The sequence below is a fragment of the Sus scrofa genome, chromosome 8 (genome assembly GCF_054392235.1).
Source record: "Sus scrofa isolate SSC_HxYL_T2T_F1_AM1 chromosome 8, Sscrofa_HxYL_maternal_Yorkshire_Landrace_v2.0, whole genome shotgun sequence".
Lineage (NCBI taxonomy): Eukaryota > Metazoa > Chordata > Mammalia > Artiodactyla > Suidae > Sus > Sus scrofa.
This window is the reverse complement of record NC_139390.1, coordinates 40,306,675-40,325,179: the sequence shown is the minus strand read 5'-3', so window position 1 is coordinate 40,325,179 and position 18,505 is coordinate 40,306,675. Positions and strand designations below refer to the sequence as shown.

Here is an 18,505-nt window from a genome sequence, read left to right as displayed (position 1 = left end):
TGAGCAATACACATTCATCCATTTTCAAAAATTCCTGTATGTAATTGATTTAAATATAGGTACCTGTGTGGTCCTTTGTGGGCTGTCTTTTTGTTTGCTTCCTTTTTTTTCCTTTTAAAAATTATGATTGATTTACAATATTCTATTAATTTCTGCTGTACAGCAAATTGTCCCAGTCATACACATATACACACATTCTTTTTTTTTCAGTGCAGTCTTTATATATTTTGTATATACATACATTCTTTTTCTCATATTATCCTCCATCATGTTGCATCACAAGTGACAAGACAGAGTTCCCTGTGCTATACAGCAGAATCTCATTGCTTATCCACTCCAAATGCAATAGTTTGCATCTACTAACCCCAAACTTCCAGTTCATCCTACTCCCTCCCCATCCCCCTCAGCAACCACAAGTCTGTTCTCTATGTCCATGACTTTGTTTCTTGTCTGTAGATAGGTTCATTTGTGCCATATATTAAATTCCAGATATAAGTAATATCATATGGTATTTGTCTTTCTCTTTCTGACTTACTTCACGTAGTATGAGAGTCTCTAGTTCCATCCATGATGCTTCAAATGGCATTATTTTAATGGCTGAGTAATATTCCATTGTGTATATGTACCCCATCTTGTTAATCCATTAATCCATTCATCTGTTGATGGACATTTAGGTTGTTTCCATGTCTTGGCTATTGTGAATAGTGCTGTAATGAACATAAGGGTGTATGTATCTTTCAGGGAAAGTTTTGTCTGGATACATGCCCAGGAATGGGATTGCCGGGTCGTATGGTGGTTCTATATTTAAGTTTCTGAGGTACCTCCATACTTTTTTCCATAGTGGTTGTACCAGTTTACATTCCCACCAACACTGGAGGAGAGTACTCTTTTCTCCACAGCCTTTCCAACATTTATTATTTGTTGACTTGTTAATGATAGCCATTTTGAATGGTGTTCCTTTTATAGACATGGTGCCTCCTCTTCTCTTACAAACATATCAATTCCCAACCTACCCAACCTACCCAGATAACCCATATTAATAATCTAATAGGTATCTTTCCTATTTTTACTCATGGCTATATAATCATATAAAGATGCACACAACACACACACAGGTGCTTTCTGATCATCGTTTGTTCTCCAAAAATAGAACCACATACCCACCCCCCTTTCTTTTTTTCTGCTTGTGCTTTACTCCATCAATAACGCCTCTTGAAATTCTTCCTGTCAATTCGCCAGCTCTATGCCATTCCCCTTAACGGCTGTGTCACTACATCCTATGTCTACGCCGTAGTTTATTCAGCCGCTCCCCTATTACTGGAAACACATCGTAGCTTTCACAGACAATTTGCAAGAGAACCTCAGAACAACTCCCTCCTTCCAAAAAAACACTTTATATGAATCCTTATGTTCTGGTGACTTTATTTCTATTGGACAGTTTCCCAGGAAAAAGATTGCTGGCCTGAAGAGTGTATTTTAAATTTTAGTGACTATCATTGTACTGCTTCCCCAAGAGGCTGTAGCATTTCTAATTCCATCCATGAAAGTGATCCCTTTCCTATAACGCTGCCAACAAGAGGTGTTACAGATCTTTTAAATTTTAGATAATCTAGCATGTGTAAAATTACATCTCATTGTTAATTTGCCTTCCCCCCACTTTTGGTGAATTTGAGGATCTCTCCATATTTCTTGGTCACTTGGATTGTTTTTCTATAAACTACCCATTGATATACTTTGCCCATTTTCCTACTGGTTTGTTCTTGTTTCTTTTGTAAATTTATAATAAATATTCACATATTATAAAAATTAAATGTTACATATGTTATAGATATATTTCTGAAAACCTACTATGACAATGATATTTTTGTGTTATGTTTGTCTTTAAGGAGATAATTGTTATAGTTAAATATGCCTATCTTTTCTCTAATAGCTTTTGACTTCTCAGTTTTGATCGGGAAAGTTTTCCTGCACAATATAGTACATTTAATCTATGAGATTTTCTGGCAAGAGTTTTGCTTTATCCTTATTTTTTACTCATATATTTGTACTATATCCTTGTGCAATAAAATAGGGATAAAATAAGGTACTTATTTGCATATAATGGCTTTATAGAGCATTCTAATAATGGATGAGGAAGTCTGCCTCATCTTTATTTTTCTAAAATTACTTACCTTTTCTTCATTGTTTGGTTTATTTCTAGAAATTTTAAGATCACTTTATCCAATTGCCAAAAGCAAACACACCAAAATACCCACCTTGTTGTGAGTTTTAGTGAAATATATACACGATTTGAGGGAGCTTAATATTTTTATGGCATTGAGTCTTCTCATCCAAGTATATGGCATGTCTTTCCACTTCTTCATTTCTACTTTTACATATTTTAGGATGATTTTCTTATTTCCTTTTTGTTATATCTATTTCAAAATATTCCATAGAGGTTTCCTCTTCATTATTTTAAATGATTTTTTTCCATTCCTATTCTTATTGCTAGAGTAAAGAAAAGATAATGATTTTTTGTGTGTGCATATTTTTGGATTCATCTACTTTAAAATTCTCTTCTTAATTCTAGGAGATTTTTACCAGATTCCTTTGGGCTTTCTAGGTTTACACTCATATCATCTGCAAAAATTGATCATTTTTCCTCTTGTTTTCCAATGTTTTTTCCAGTTTTTAAATTTGTTGCCATAAAGTTTAATATTATATTCTTTTTTACTACTTTTAGTCATTTTAATATCTGTTCTTCCTACTTCTGGATCTTTCATAATTTTTCTTTTTATCCTTTTCAAAAATTGTCTATCAAATGTATAGATTTTAATATAACAATATTTAAAATTTATTTATCTATTCTACTTTTTTCCTTTCTATTTCATTGTTAAGCTTTTATTTTATCACTTTATTGTTCTTTCTTTCTTTCTTTCTTTCTTTTTTTTTTTTTTGTCTTTTGTCTTTTCAGGGCAGCATCCGCTGCATATGGAGGTTCCCAGGCTAGGCGTCTAATCAAAGCTACAGCTGCTGGCCTACACCACAGCCACAGCAATGCCAGATCCAAGCCACATCTGTGACCTACACCACAGCTCCCAGCAATGCAGGATCCTTAACCCACTGAGTGAGGCCAGGGATCTAGCCCTCAACCTCATGATTCCTAGTCAGATTCATTTCTGCTGAGCCACAATGGGAACTCCTCTTTATTGTTCTTTTTCTAACTTCTTAATGTAGATTTGGTTTCTTCTCATCTTCATTCTTTCACAAGAAAGGTCTTTTGGCTATAATATTTTTCTGGTGCGATTTCACAGTGTCTTACGGAATGTTATAAAGTTTTCCTTTTTATAGCTTTCAAGAAAAATAATAATAATGAGTTCCCTTGTGACACAACAGGTAAGGATCTGGTGTTGTGGTGTTGGTGTGGGTTTGATCCCCGGCCCAGGAACTTTCACGTACTGCTGATGTATCCAAAACAAACAAACAAAAATCAAGTGACAGAACCTCCTTGCCTGCCCATTTGCATCTCTCACACAGTAACTTCCCTTTTGATTTCTCCTTTGAGCCAAATATTTTCTAAGTTTTTCTTAATTTTCAAGCAGACAATTTTTGGTCATCTTTTAATTTTTTTTCTTATTCATTGCATTAGGATCAGATTATATAACCTACAAAATATTTATTTTTTGAATTTGCTAACATTTTCTTTGTAGACAGCTACATAATCAGTCTTTATAAATGTTCTTCAGATATATAAAAGTAATGAAAATTCTCTATATCTGAAATGTAGGTTTTTTTCAGTTATTGTGTTGGGAAGTAGAGTGGCACAGAGGTTAAAAGCAAAGACTTCAGGGAAAATTTGTCTCTTTTCAAAACTTGAATTTACCACGTGACCTTGACCACATTTGTAAGTAAGTAATAATAGTATCTACCTCATAGGGTCCTTGTGAGGATTAAATTTTTAAATATTCATAAAGTACTTAGAAGAAAAATCAGCACATACCAAATATAATTAATAGTTACATAAAAAAAAGAATTAGTCAGTTCATCTATGTCCTTGTCTTTCTTTCTACAGAATGGTCAAATACAGTCCAAAGAGATATCTTGGGTTAATATATGTTTTTTGGTGTTTTTGAGGATGGCTTTTGTGTCAAAATATTATCCTGGAACCATTTTCCTTTCCTTTTTTCTTCTTTTGGCCATCCCCAGAGCATGTGGAATTTCCTGGCCCGGGGATCAAACCCATGCCACAGCAGCAACCTGAGCCACTGCAGTGACAACACCAGATCCTAACCCACTGTGCCACAGAGAGCTCCTGGAACCATTTTCTTTCTTTCTTTCTTTCTTTCTTTTTTTAGGGCCACACCTGTGTCATGTGGAAGTACAGGCTAGGGGTCAAATTGAAGCTGTAGCCGCCAGCGTACACCACAGCCACAGCAATGTGGGATCTGACCACATCTGTGACCTACACCACAGCTCACAGCATCGCTAGATCCTTAACCCACTGAGCGAGGCCAGGGATCAAACCCTCATCTCATGAATATTTGGAACTATTTTCTTTTAAGTTTTAAATTTTTAACATGATAGATTTTAAAATGTAATCCTTTTACTCTTTAGATTTTTCAGTGTTTATTTTACTTCCTTGAATTTGTCTTATCTTCATTACTTATTTTTTACTTTTGACCACACAAATTAAAATTTACTTGCCCTTTAATAAACGTCTCAATCTCTTTCTTCCTAAGTTAACTTTTCCCCCAAAATAGTATATAAATCACCATTCTTATTATACTTTAGAAGGCTAGATTTCCTTCAGGGAAGTTCAGGTAAATTAAGTAGCCTGTGTAATCAGACTGGATTATAGATGTGCTCCCAAAATAATGTTTAGTGTTCTGAGTTCCACAGTCTATTCATTTTTACAATTTTTGTGTAAATCTTAGTTTCTCTTTCATATCATATTCCTTCTGCCTAAAGAAATCCGTTTAAGATTTCCTGTAGTTCAGGAGTTTTCACTGTGGCTCAGCAGTGAAGAACCCAACTAGTATCCATGAGGATGCATGTTCGATCCCTGGCCTTGCTCAGTGGATTAAGGATCTGGCATTGCCATGAGCAGCAGTGTAGTTTACAGACATGCCTCAAATCTGGCATTGCTGTGGCTGTGGTGTAAGCCAGTGACTGCAGCTCTGATTCAACCACTAGCCTGGGAACTTCCATATGCTGAGGGTGAAGCCCTAAAAAGACCAAAAAGAAAAAGAAAAAGAAAAAGATTTCCTGTAGTTCATATCTATTAGTAATAAATGATCTCGTTCTTTGTTTATCTGAAAAGTCTCAATTTCCCTTCATATTTGAAAGACTCTGCCACTGGGTATTGAATTTGGGGTTGACAGTTTTTCCCTTCCAGCACCTTAAAGATGTCCCTCCATAGACAGGCTTTGTTAGTTTCTGATGAGAAGTCAGTCTGATCTTTCCTATCTTCCTTCCATAGGCCTGAACCATGAGGAAGGCTTTCTCCCACCTTCTACTCTGCCCAGTATTTTTCATGAGGTCTGTGGAAAAGAGCCTGTGAGTGGGTAAGAGCACTTTTTTCTGTGACTTCTAGCATTTCTATACTCTCATGATATTCAAACTTGACTTTAGAAATTTAGAGGAATTTTTCTTAGCTGCTTTTATGGTGGATCTGTCTTCTTCCCCTGCTCTACTTCAAATTAGCTAGAACTCCTATTTTTCCCTTGGAGGTTCCTATTTTCTCTTCGATTTCAGGCTAGTTGGTTGCCCTACAACCTCTACTCTCTAATGGATGCCAGAAGAGTTATGATTGTATAGATCATTCTACTTTTTCTTAGGGTGTGAGTGATGTTCTCTCTGATTTTTTAATATTCTAAGAGGAAGCCACTTACCTAAATTTTAAGTTTAACTTACAAACATTATTATTTCACTTATAAACCTAGCAAAAAATAGTCCCTTCTTGGAGTTCCTGTCGTGGCGCAGTGGTTAACAAATCCGACTAGGAACCATAAGGTTGCAGGTTTGGTCCCTGCCCTTGCTCAGTGGGTTAACGATCCGGCTTTGCCGTGAGCCGTGGTGTAGGTTGCAGATGCGGCTCGGATCCCGCGTTGCTGTGGCTCTGCTCTGGCGTAGGCCAGTGGCTACACCTCCGATTGGACCCCTAGCCTGGGAACCTCCATATGCTGCGGGAGCGGCCCAAGAAACAGCTAAAAAGACAAAAAAAAAAAAAAAAAAAAAAAAGTCCCTTCTTAGGATAGTTTTATAATTTAATGTATTTAATTAAACATGTTTAACTGCACTGTAAATTATAAAGATAACATATTAAAATTTCTTTTGAAGTGTTCCAAGTATCTGATGTAGTAGATTGTACTTTCCAAAATGGCAACCACACCACAATTCTCATCCTATCTGCTCTTCCGTATGAATTTGACACATCCCATGATGAGGTAGAAGCTACTCTTCCATCCCTTTGTATCTGGGTGGTCTCTGACTCTTTCCTACTAGAATATGGGAGAAGTTATGCTTTACAAGTTCTAGTCACAGCCCATTAGCTAGCCTGGAAAATTTCGCTATGCAAAGCTACTGGGAACTCCAAGTCTTACAGTGAGCCTGGATTTTCCCTTAATTCTCTGATGAGTATGCCAACCAACCAGGAGTTGTTAAGAGAGAGAAGTTGTTTTAGCACTTGTTTACAGTCTATTCATTTTTTTATTATTTGATTCTATTCTCAATTATTTTTAGATCCTTTTGACAACTCTTAGAGATCATTAAATTACCTCCCATTAATTTTGCTTGTCTCTTCTGTCTTGTCTGATTTTGTGTGCACATTTCCAAGGTCATTCTAATGACATCCCAAAGTTATCCACCAGGATTGTATTTTGTAAAAATCAAGTTGTTGTTATATTTCTAAAAGTGTTTGGTTTATAGTTAGATGTTTAATGTTTGATGCATACTTTGGTGTGTTTGAAGCAAAGTGGATTATGACTGTTATCTTTTCCTTATTAAATAAAGGTCTCTTATAATAGAATATTCTTTTTTAAAAAAAAATCCTGTTTAATGATTTTAAACTTAAATGTTACCTTTGCTGATATTCAAATTCTACTTCAGAATTCTACTTTATATTTTTGCACTTGTCTCTTTTCCTGCCCTTGTTTCATTGCATTGACAGCATTTAGTTAAATTTTGTGTGAAAGTCTCTGCTATTTATCTATTCAGCAAATATTTATTGAGAACCTACTATGTCTTGGATCGTATTTTGAGCAATTGGTGTATAAAATGAAGATCCCTGATCTCGAGAAATTTTATGGGAGGAGACAGACAATAAATAGTACACATAATAAATAAGCAATTAACATAAAATATTAGAAATGATAAATGATGTGGAAAACAGTGAAAGTTGAGCGGAGTATATAGGGTTGGGAGTACAAGAGCAGGGAGGTTGCAGTTATAAACAGAGTGGTCAGGATAGGCTCTGTTGAGAAGGTGACTTTGAGTCAAAGGAGGGAGGGAGCCAGCCATGTGGATATACGAAGGAAGCATATTCAAGCAGGAAGAACAGCCAACACCAAGTTGTAGGGTGGAGGTATGCTTTCTGTGTGTGTGGAAAAACAAAGAAGCCAGAGTGGCTGGAATGGAGTAAAAGGGAAAGTAGTAGATTAGGACTGACAATCATCATAGATCTGGCAACAGGGCGTCATTGGTGACTTGGGTGAGGGTGCACCATTTTGATGGAGTGTAGAAGAACTGCCATTGTGCTTCATTTAGTATGATTGTGGATATATTTAATTCTATTTCTTCACTCCAATTTTTTTATGATTAGTTTGATTTATTTTTTACACTTTTTCTTTTTCCTAATTTTCACAATTTCAATCAGTCTCTGAGGAGGGGTAGCCCCAGTCTAAATTCCTTGAGTTTTCAGCTGCCCAGCCCTAAGCTCATTTCTGTCTTTGCCTACCACAAAAGAAGGCAGGGATTTTTAGCTATTTTTTTTTTCTGCAGACATTATACAAAGGAAAGAAGAGAGCTATATGTGACTTCGGGCAACTGTATCAGTCTGGGCAGGAAACAGCTGCCATTGTCAAATCCGGTCATTGAAAACAGTTTGCAAAAAGAGGCCATTCCCAAAGGTGAGCAGAGAGACAGTGCAGACTCAGGGTTGGTGACAGTGTGTGTTCCAGTGGGTGGCTGAAGCCATTGCCATGCAGGAGAGAAGCAACGACTAGAACCCTGAGAGAAAGAGAGGTTGTGCCCTATGCCAGAAGAGGAGCTGCTCCATTAATCAAGAAGGGGAGTTTAATGCACATTAGAAAGCATGTCACTTCGCTCAGAACTCCATACATCCAGAGCATCATCTTTCCCAGTTTCCTGCTCCTGAATCTCTCTTTTCTTGGAAGAGGTGACCTGTGACCTCTCATCCCCATCCAAGAGGTTCAGTCCCATCCCAGACATGAGCACAGATTTTCAGTCTTGGGAGTATATGGAAAGACAGAGGCATTGATCTCTGACTTTGGACTGATATTCAAAATTCATTTCTGGTTATAAGAAACAACGAATCCAGGAGTTCCCATCATGGTTCAGTGGTAATGAACCTGACTAGTATCCATGAGGACATGGGTTTGAGTCCTGGCCTTGCTCAGTGGGTTAAGGATCCAGCATTGCCATGAGCTGTGTGTAGGTTGTAGATGGGGCTCGGACCCCGAGTTGCTGTGGCTGTGGTGTAGGCTGGCAGCTGCAGCTCCGATTTGACCACTAGCCTGGAAACTCCCATATACCATGGGTGCAGCCCTAAAAAGACGAAAAAAAAACAACAAAAAAAAAACCAGCAAAAAAAAAAAAATCCAGCTAGTCTAAGTACACCCCAGATACCAGATATCACCCCTTACACCCCCTTTGGAGATATAATTAGATTTGAACCTCAATACCACCACCACCACCATGAGTTCCAAGTCCTTAGTACCATCTCTGGGGCTTCTTGAGTTCCTTTCTTTTGCTTCTCCCTGTCGCCATGCTCCCACCTCCCAATGGGCTCTGCCAGTTCTGCTTCCAGTCCACCTGACTTTTAAGTCTAGACATTTCATCCATTTGCCCCAGATATCTCCATTCCTTCAGCATGTTGTGAGGATAAAAACTTTAATGAAAAGTCACATTTCATTCGGTCTCAGTTTATTTTTTCTTCAAGCAGTTTCTGATTTAAGGATGACGTCCTGTGCTTGTGACAGAGAACAGGAAGAAGTCCACCCGCATTAGTTACTGGTACATTTTCAGTGGGGTAGTGGGGGTGGGGGTGAGTAGCATACATTCTTTCTTAGGGAGAGTGGAGAAAAAATCAACAGCTCATTAGAAACTTGGCAGGGACATCGCTTCAATTTAATGCATCATCTTCCATCAGATTCACAGAACAACAGATGGGTTTGGGCGGCTCCCCTTGTTTCGTCTCCACCACAATAAGAATTGTTAATATATATGATGTTAATGTATGTATTACCATGGAATGGCCATCGGAAATAAATTATTTTGCATTTGTGAAACCATCACCAAATATTCCAGGCAATTTGTTAATCCGTGTATCTAGGGATGATTTTCAGAATATTTAACAATCAGTACTGCACAGGCATCAATCAATCAGAATAGACCTGAGCACTCAGATGTCAGGCGTAAACACCCAGTACAGCCCCATGGTGGATTCCAGGAGAACATCTCATCTGCCTATAACATAAGAGCAAGTCTACTGATTAACATCATTTTGTACCCAAATGTTCCTTTTCTCCTTCCTTTTCTAAACTATACTTTGTTCATTCATTCATTCATTCAACAAAGACAAGATGAAGCTTTTCCATGTGCTTTCCCAACCTTTCTCAGTTCCTGTCCCACTGCTGCTCACACAGCTCTCTTCCTAATTAAGTCCTTACATGGTTTAGATTTTTGCTGTTGTTGTTGTTTCAATTGCTTTTTTAGGGCTGCACCCATGGCATATGGAGGTTCCCAGGCTAGGGGTCGAATCAGAACTGCAGCTGCTGCCCTATACCACAGTCACGGCAAGGCCAGATCCGAGCCATGTCTTCGACCTACACTACAGCTCATGGCAATGCCAGGACCTTAACCACTGAGCGAGGCCAAGGATCAAACCTTCATCCCCGTAGATACTAGTTGGGTTCGTAACCCACTGAGATACAACAGGAACTCCCAGTACTTATGTGTTTGATCTCATCCTGGCATCTGTTTTTCACAAGATCCAGACCCCCCCCCATGACGCACCCCCCATCACAGACAGCAGAGCCCACATGTTATATTCAGATCATCCTTGTGTCCCCACAGAGGGTAACTTCATTTCTGTTTCTTTGGGCACACGCACTGTCGGACCCTGGTTACTCTTTCTCATTCCGTGCTTCTTTCCATCACACCAGCAGAATTCTAAGGCTTTCCAGGGGGGATCCATGTTTGCTTTCTTATGAAGTGTCATGTGCTCACTTCCAGGGGAGGACGGTGCTAAGGACATCAGCCACTTAAGCAGGGGTGAGGAGAGTGGGTGGTACACAGATTCTACCACATGGGGAGATTTGTAAGAGGGAAATCTCTTACAAATAATGGCAATCAGATTTGAGCATTTGGCTTTGAGGTGACTGTCACCTGGAACTGTCCTGTTGGTGACCCCTGGCCTGTGGGTCCTGGTTCCTTTATTCCAGAAAAGATGCCACCTTAAGACGGGGGTGGGTGGGGAGGGTAGACCATGAACCTCACAGATCTTCTCCCAACTTCACGTTCAAAGGAGTTGGTGTGTGCAGCATCCCCTAGGGGCAGAGATGAGGGGGACGTGCCCAGCGCAACTGCTGTCCCTGATGCCAAAACCCAATAGCTACGTGACATTGAAGGATAGGTATCCTGCGGTAGCCCTGGCTTGTTGCCACACACACACTCCACAGTCACAGCTGCGAGTGTATGGGTGGGTGGATGGAACATGATCAGTGTTGATCCAGGTGCAGCCAAATCATCTAGAAGGACTGGCCACCCTGGGGAGACACTTTAGTGAGAGTCACCCAACGTGGCAGTGGGTGTACACGTGCAGCACGACCTGTCAAAGCTGCACTTCCCATCCATGTCCTGGGGCAACTTAGAGAAAGTAGGAGAGAGGACTGGTAGGGCAGCCTCTCCCTTGCCACCTGGACCACGCCACTTCAGGGGGACAGGCTGAACTGGAAGGACCAGCCCAGCCACCTGAGGCTGATGGCCAGCACGGATAGTGACAGTGCCTCAAATTAAGACAGAGCAAACTGGAAACTTGGAAGTCTGGGGCCTCAATTACCCGGCTGGTTAATTACACTGCTCCTGGCTCTTGACTCTCCATCAATGTTCATTGAACTGAGCTGAATGGATTTGGTAATAAAATGCAGGCATCTTCTCAGACCGCAACAAGAATGAGTTCCTGCTGTCCCACCTGTACTTTGGCCCCGTGGCTTCAGCTGAAGTCAACATTTCTGGTACAGGATTAGCTGAGCCATCAGTAATGGAGGGCTCTGGGAAAGATTCATGATGGTGATAGCCCCACGTTCTCATAACTGGTGAAGGAGAGTGGGAGGGGAAAGTAGTCATTACTCTGTGCCAATCTAACTTCGACTAGAAGTGCAGCTTTCAGGCTGACACTGGGAGGAGCAGGCTGCTCCTGGGACCAGAGTTACCAGGACTGGTCATGGCAATGCCTTCTTCCCCATCCCCAGAGCCCATATCCACTGCTCCCACCAGGTTGTGGCTCCACAGCCACTGGGAAGCACTCTTGTTTACTCCAGGCACCTCATGGTGGATCAGTGGCAGGTACCTAGAGGAATTCAGCTCTGAGGGAGGCTAAAAAGAGAGGCAGCCATCCAGGTTCACTGACCAGGGTGAGAAGAAGCATCTTCGTCTGCTAATGATTCCAGAGAAACCAAACGGAATTCCTTTTGCTGAGACTGTTAGAATCAGACCAAGAGCTATCTCCACATTAATGGTGAGTGGTTTACCTGGTATCTGTATCCACTTTCTTATATTCTTTGACTTAGGAGAATGGAAGTTACGGGCTTCTTGGCAATGATCCCTGTTTTTGAGGACCTGCCTTTACTTGGATGGAAGCAAAAGTTCATTGGGAAGGAAAACACTTCCCCACCTAGAAAGTTGGCTTCTTCTGTGCTTATTACCCCCGAGGGGACCAGAAACCCAATTCCCCTCCTGCTTTTGCCTTTTCCACTCCATGCCTTAGTGGGACACTTGTCTGTGTGTGTCCATAAGTTACTGTGTTACTAGTTATTATGAATTTTCAGCTTTCTTGGGGAAAAATCTGAAGTTGGACTCTTAGGCCAAGACAGAGTACCCTATTAGACCTCTTTCAAGACAGCGGGCATATGGAGGGTTTGTGAAGGAAGCAGTCACTTGGTCATTTGCACCAAGAACTGAATATACAAAAAATAGAATTAAATGGGATTTAAATTATACAACACTAAAAAAGCATAAGGTGTTTGGGGGGAGGAATGTCCATCAACAGAGGAAGAAGGAAGATGTGGTACATCTATACAACGGACTATTGCTCAGCCATAAAATAGAATGAAATAACGCCATTTGCAGCAACATGGAGGAACTTGGAGATTCTCATACTAAGTGAAGTAAACCAGAGGAAGACATATATGACATGATATCACTTATATGTGGAATCTAAAATATGACACAAATCAACATCTACAAAACAAACAACTCATAGACATCAAGAACAGACTTGTGGTTGCTGAAGGGGAGGGGCTCGAGGAAGGGAGGGGCTGGGAATTTGGGATTAGCAGATTCAAGCCAGTATGTATAGGATGGCTCTATTGTATAGCACAAGGAACTCTGTTCAATATCCTGTAAAAAACCATAGTGGGAAAGAATATAAATATATGTGTGTGTGTATATATACATATGTCACGGCAGAAATTAACAGAGCATTGTAAACCAACTGTACTTCAATGAATTTATATATAGATAGATATAGATGTAGATAGATGTTACTGTCCCTTGAGAGCACAGTTCTCTTTCCAGTTCCTCCCAGGTACCAGCCAATCCTGATTGGGGGCATGAAACTCTGAGACCACGTCTGCAGTGAGTAGAAAGTTGTAAAGGTGTAAGGGGCCTCAGGTTGTCTGGGGTGACACACACAGCATCTAGAATCCCGTGGGTCCCTATTCCTGAAGGCCCCCTTCTTAGCCAAGGACCAAGGCCAGGTCATGTGGAGCCTGGGACGATTAAAGGGCTCTAAAGTAAGTGGACCTGCCCCACAGTATTAGCTCTGTCATCTACTAGCTGGGCCAACAAAAGCAGGACGTTTTAACAACTTGAAGGCTTTAAATGAGATCAAATGAGCAAACCTTCCTTTTTCCTGCATCTCCGTGAGTACCTGGCAATTTCTACCTTGTGCTTTAATCCCTGGTCTTTAACTCTGCTTGTCCATGGATGATGAGTTCCTGAAAATAGATTCTTAGCCTTGACAATGACTAGCACATTAACAGTATTTCATACATTTTTGGAATAATTGAGCAAAAGAATAATGAATGTCTGGATTGTAGCACTGCTGTGAAAATTAAATGTAATAAAGTTAGTTCCCTTCTCCACATCTATATGCCTAGACTCCTGGGAATAGGAAGAGATATTTCCAAATTGAACCTAACAGTGGAATTCCCCCTTCCTTCCTTCTCCCTTTATCTTATTGTCATCTTAATTCCCTGAACTAATGTTTACTGAAGTCACTGGGCTGACTCCTGAAGGTCTATGAAAAGTCGATTTCCCTAGCTGGCTGTCTAGAGAGCGGACTGTCTTTTAAAAACTCACAGTCAAGGAGTTCCCTTCGTGGCTCAGCGGTTAACGAACCTGACTAGGATCCACAAGGATGCCGGTTCAATCCCTGGCCTTGCTCAGTGGATTAAGGATCTGACATTGCGGTGAGCTGTGAGTCGAAGACGTGGCTGGGATCCAGTGTTGCTGTGGCTCTGGCGTAGGCCAGCAGCTGTAGCTCTAAGTCAGCCCCTAGCCTGGGAACTTCCATATGCCGTGGGTGTGACCCTAAAAAAAAAAAAAAAAAAATCACAGTCAATACCTAACTGCTGGGATAGGGAGTGTAAGCAGCACAGGCACGGATGTCTGCTTGGGGAAGTCGGGGGAGGTTCTGTAAAGGAAGTGGCATTTGAGCTGAGCCTCGAAGGTGGAGTAAGAGTTTCCTAGGCTGAGGGAGGGAAATATCTTAGTCTCAGGGATGCCTGTAACCCACTGGGCATGTTGCACAAGTTTCTCACTCAGAGACTCGGTTTCCTTATCTGTGAGCTCATGGGGTTCCTACCAGGACTCTGTAAGAGAATATATAAAGGGGCATGACGTCAGTCTTGGCGATGGTCAATAGAATGGTGCCAGATGGGTAGGAGCCTAGCAGGGAGAGACAGGTCATTATGGGGACCACAGCCAGGTTTTCTATTGAGTATCCAAGAGGAATAAACAGTGCCTGTCTTTCCCACCTGAGTTGGGGATGATTGGAGAAAAATTCAAAAGGGTAATTATGGAAGCCAGAATATCACTCTTTAAATGGTAGTAGCTAGGAGTTTCCATCGTGGTTCAGTGGTAACAAACCCAACTAGCATCCATGAGGATATGAATTCGATCCCTGGCCTCGATCAGTGGGTTGAGGATCCAGGGTTGCCATGAGCTGTGGTGTAGGTCGAAGATGCAACTTGGATCTGGCGTTGCTGTGGCTGTGGTGTAGGCCAGCAGCTGTAGCTCCGATTTAACCCCTAGCCTGGGAACTTCCCTGTGCCACGGGCGCGGCCCTAAAAAACAAAAAGAAAAAAAGATGGTAATAGCTAATTTGGAGGACCAGACCTAGAACAAGGGAAAACAAAGCTTGAAGGCACCCAGCTCAGGCAGATCTAGACATGGCAACTTTTCAAACAGAAGTCCTCCTGGGGGAGTTCCTGTCGTGGCTCAGTGGTTAACGAATCCGACTAGGAACCATGAGGTTTCGGGTTCAATCCCTGGCCTTGCTCAGTGGGTTCAGGATCCAGCGTTGCCATGAGCCGTGGTATAGGTTGCAGACACGGCTTGGATTCCGCGTTACTGTGACTGTGGTGTAGGCCAGCGGCTACATCTCTGATTAGACCCCTAGCCTGGGAACCTCCACATGCCGCGGGAGCAGCTCAAGAAAAGGCAAAAAGACAAAAAAAAAAAAAAAGAAGAAGAAGAAGAAGAAGTCCACCTGGGGTCGCTCAGCACATGGAGCAGCAGAGGAAAACTGGGGCTCACTTCCAAGACAGGGGAAGAACAAAGCCGAGCTTGCCCGTTGTTCTTTATCATTTTTCCAGGGAGGGACTTGCAGGGGCAGAGTGTGTGAGGGCTGAAGACAATCAGAGTTTTCTTTGGAAACCACTTTCCCATGGAAATTGGGGTGTGGGGAAACTGTCCCCTCTAACACGGTGTTACTAGGGCATAGGGACTTGGGGGGGGTGCTGATATTCTGTGGAGGAAAAGGATGCGGAGATGTTGATGAGGTTTGCTAGGCAGGCAGAGGCCAATCATGAAAGGCCTGGCGTGCACAGCAAAGCAAAGGAACTGAAGGTGGGATGGTCGTGGAAAGGAGAGGCATGGACCAGGGTTGCCATTGCCGAGGAGAGTGACAGAGGCAGCTGGCACTGCAGAGCTTAACAGAGATGGCAGCACCAACCCTCGTGCTTATAGGAAGGGAGGAGGCTGGTGCTCTGGATCCTCCAGACCATTAGGAAGTTGAAGATGTGGGTAAGGAAGTGGGATCTGGGCCTGATAGGCTTGAAATGAAAACTCTAGGGAGCAATATTCTCGGGCAGCCTCTAGGGGTCAAGAACCAGGGTTCACAGTCCATTCAGAGAAGAAGGCATACTTTGAGTAGGAGAGTGAAAAATCTGAATGGTTAAAAGACATAGAACAGAGTAGCCTTCTCAGATTTTTTTTTTTCTTCTTTTCTTTTTTCTTATTAGGGCCACACCCATGGCATATGGAGGTTCCCAGGTTAGGGGTCAAATCAGAGCTGTAGTTGCTGGCCTACACCACAGCCACAGCAATGAGGGACCTGAGCCATGTCTGTGACCTACACCACAGTCACAGCAACGCCGGATTCTTAACTCACTGAGCAAGGCCAGGGATCGAACCCACCCGCATCCTCATGGATCCTAGGTGGGTTCGTTAACCACTGAGCCACGAGGGAACTCCCTCAGCTTTTTATGGCGTGGAAAGTTTTTGGATGATAAGAAGGTCCAAGGGGTGGCCCTGAGAATGGGCAGCTTAAGAGGAGTGGAGGTAAATGTCCTTAGACTTGAGAAGGTCAAGGACGTGGAGGGATCCCCACAAGTTAACAGGAGAAGAGACATTTTTACACCTTTGACTTATGGTATTGGCTCAATTCGAGTAACTATAGATGATGGAACCAAGAAAGAAACAAAGAGATGACAACCTTCAAAATGGCAACAACCATGACCAAAAAAATTGAATAACCCACCTGGTTCATCCAAAGATGGAGTCATAGAAACATGAAGATATTCACAGCTGTGGAATATAGGTCTTGTGACAGTTACAGAGATGGCATCTGTGAAGTCTGTGTTTTTTTTCTGTCAAAGAGAAGTGTGCTGGCCACAGATCTGCATAGGAAACCTTCCCAAAACGTATGTCATTGTCAATGATAGATGTACTGTCTATCAGGACAGAGAAGTGTTTGGGAGCAGAGAAGTGTCTGTTCCCAAACCACAGGTCCATCCCAGAAGCTCATCTGCAAAGCAGACAACACAATAGTTGTAACCTTGTGAGAGAGAGCAATATCTTCCACATACACAGAACCACGTGGTATCTATCCCATCAGCTGAATATTACTGTTCTTTTCCATAATTGCCCTCTGGGTGCTGCTTACTTGCATCATGCTAAGTACTTATAATTACCAAATAAAAGATTTGGAGCTAAGCTACTTTAAAAAAAAAGCAACTGAGGCCAACACAATGGCACGTGTATGGCAATTCCCTCTCACAAGGCAAAACCATGTCATCCAGAGAGAGGCCTTTTATTAAAATCAGATAGACTATGTTCCCTTTTGTTGTGGCATTCAGTCATCTTAGACAACGCTACAAATATGCAATTAAAAAAAAAAGAGGAAGCACACAGGGTCAAAGCAATTCTGATGAATCTTGAGGTATACAGTCTTAGCCGCAGTTCATTGCCAAGAAGAATCCTTGAGAATGCCAGCCTTCACTGTGGCGATCTAGAAGGAAAGAGCTTTGACAACAGGCCTCCTTTCCTCCCATAGATTTCCCTGTCAAGAAACATAAAAGAATCCAGACGAATCAAAAAGCCCAAGTGAACTGGCTGGCTAACTAGGATAGGACCAACCTTGAGTTCAGAGAGCTTTCTAATGTGTTCCACCTGTCACAAAGAACAAAGTTTACAGGATATGCTGACTGCAAAGGAGGCTTGCTTCCAAAGAGTAAGATGATCACATGGTAGCTGAAATGACATATCCTGGAAGTTTAGCCCAACACTGAAAATTTTGTCATTCTTAATAAATTGCTCATGCCAAAGATGCCGAATTTCTTTCTCTTTCTTCCTCTCTCACTCCCACCCTCCCTCTTTCCCTCTCTCATTTTTCTTTCCTTTTTTCTTTCTTTTCTTTCTTCCTCTCTTTTTTCTTCAGTTCTTTCTTTTCTCTTCTTTCTTATCTTCTTCCTTCCTTTTTTCCCTCTTTCTTCTTTTTCTTCCTTCCTCCCTCCATTTTTCTTTCCCTCCTTTCCTTTCTTCCTTCCTTCCCTCCCTCTTTCTTTCCCTCCTTTTCTTCCTTCCTTCCTCCCACTGTTCGATCATCATGGCAGAAGTAGCCCGCAGTAAGTGAGGACCTGAGAAGTCAGCCCTTGAGGCTTTCTACAGTCTATTGCCTCCTTACCCATCTAAATGGAGCAGAGGGTGGGTCCTCTTCACCCCAGCAGGATGAACATTTCATTACCTTGTCTTTCCCCTCCTCCTCCACTACACAGTTTCTCTCCAACACACACATGCGCTGTGATCATCCCTGCCTCCACCTGCTGTCCTGCCTGGATTTGTCAGCCCTTCTCAACTCCCTCTCCAAATGCTTCAAGGTCCAATTCATGTTCCATTCTCCATGAAATCTTGCCTTATGACACCACCTAACACCCATCATTTCCTTTCCTGATTATCCCTCCCTCTTACCCGCAAACCAGAGATAGAAATTGCTATTGTGCTTGGACTTGTATCTTGAAGATTCCAAGGTTATCTCTGAGCTCAAGGGTGCCACGGCCTTCTAGCAATGACAGTGAGAGCGATATAGGAGGAGGGAACAGAGTAGTGTGGGTCTAATATTTGCCAACCGTGGTCTAAACCATCTAACTCGGCAATGGTTGTACTGGAATTTAATTTTACATTATCTCATTATCCAGTTGCATGTGGATCTGTTCTTATGGCCCATTGGATAAACTCTGCAGATTTTATAGGGATAGACTGTTAAAGTTAAAGAGAGAAATAG

General features: G+C 41.8%; 1 protein-coding gene across 4 annotated transcripts in view; it reads left to right on the top strand.

The window, feature by feature from the left end:
• LOC146400437 (uncharacterized) overlaps window positions 1-18,505 on the top strand; it is a 70,844-nt gene that overhangs the window by 47,970 nt on the left and 4,369 nt on the right. Inside the window, exons 3-5 of one of the 4 annotated variants that reach the window (XM_084972072.1) lie at window positions 5,459-5,543; window positions 7,978-8,105; window positions 11,760-11,956. In XM_084972072.1, coding sequence (XP_084828198.1) covers window positions 5,459-5,464 — 6 coding nt within the window. In that variant the 3' untranslated portion in view covers window positions 5,465-5,543; window positions 7,978-8,105; window positions 11,760-11,956. Of the gene's footprint in view, window positions 1-5,458; window positions 5,544-7,977; window positions 8,106-11,759; window positions 11,957-18,505 lie in introns of those variants that run through there. The other 3 variants (XM_084972071.1, XM_084972074.1, XM_084972070.1) reach the window with 3 other exon arrangements.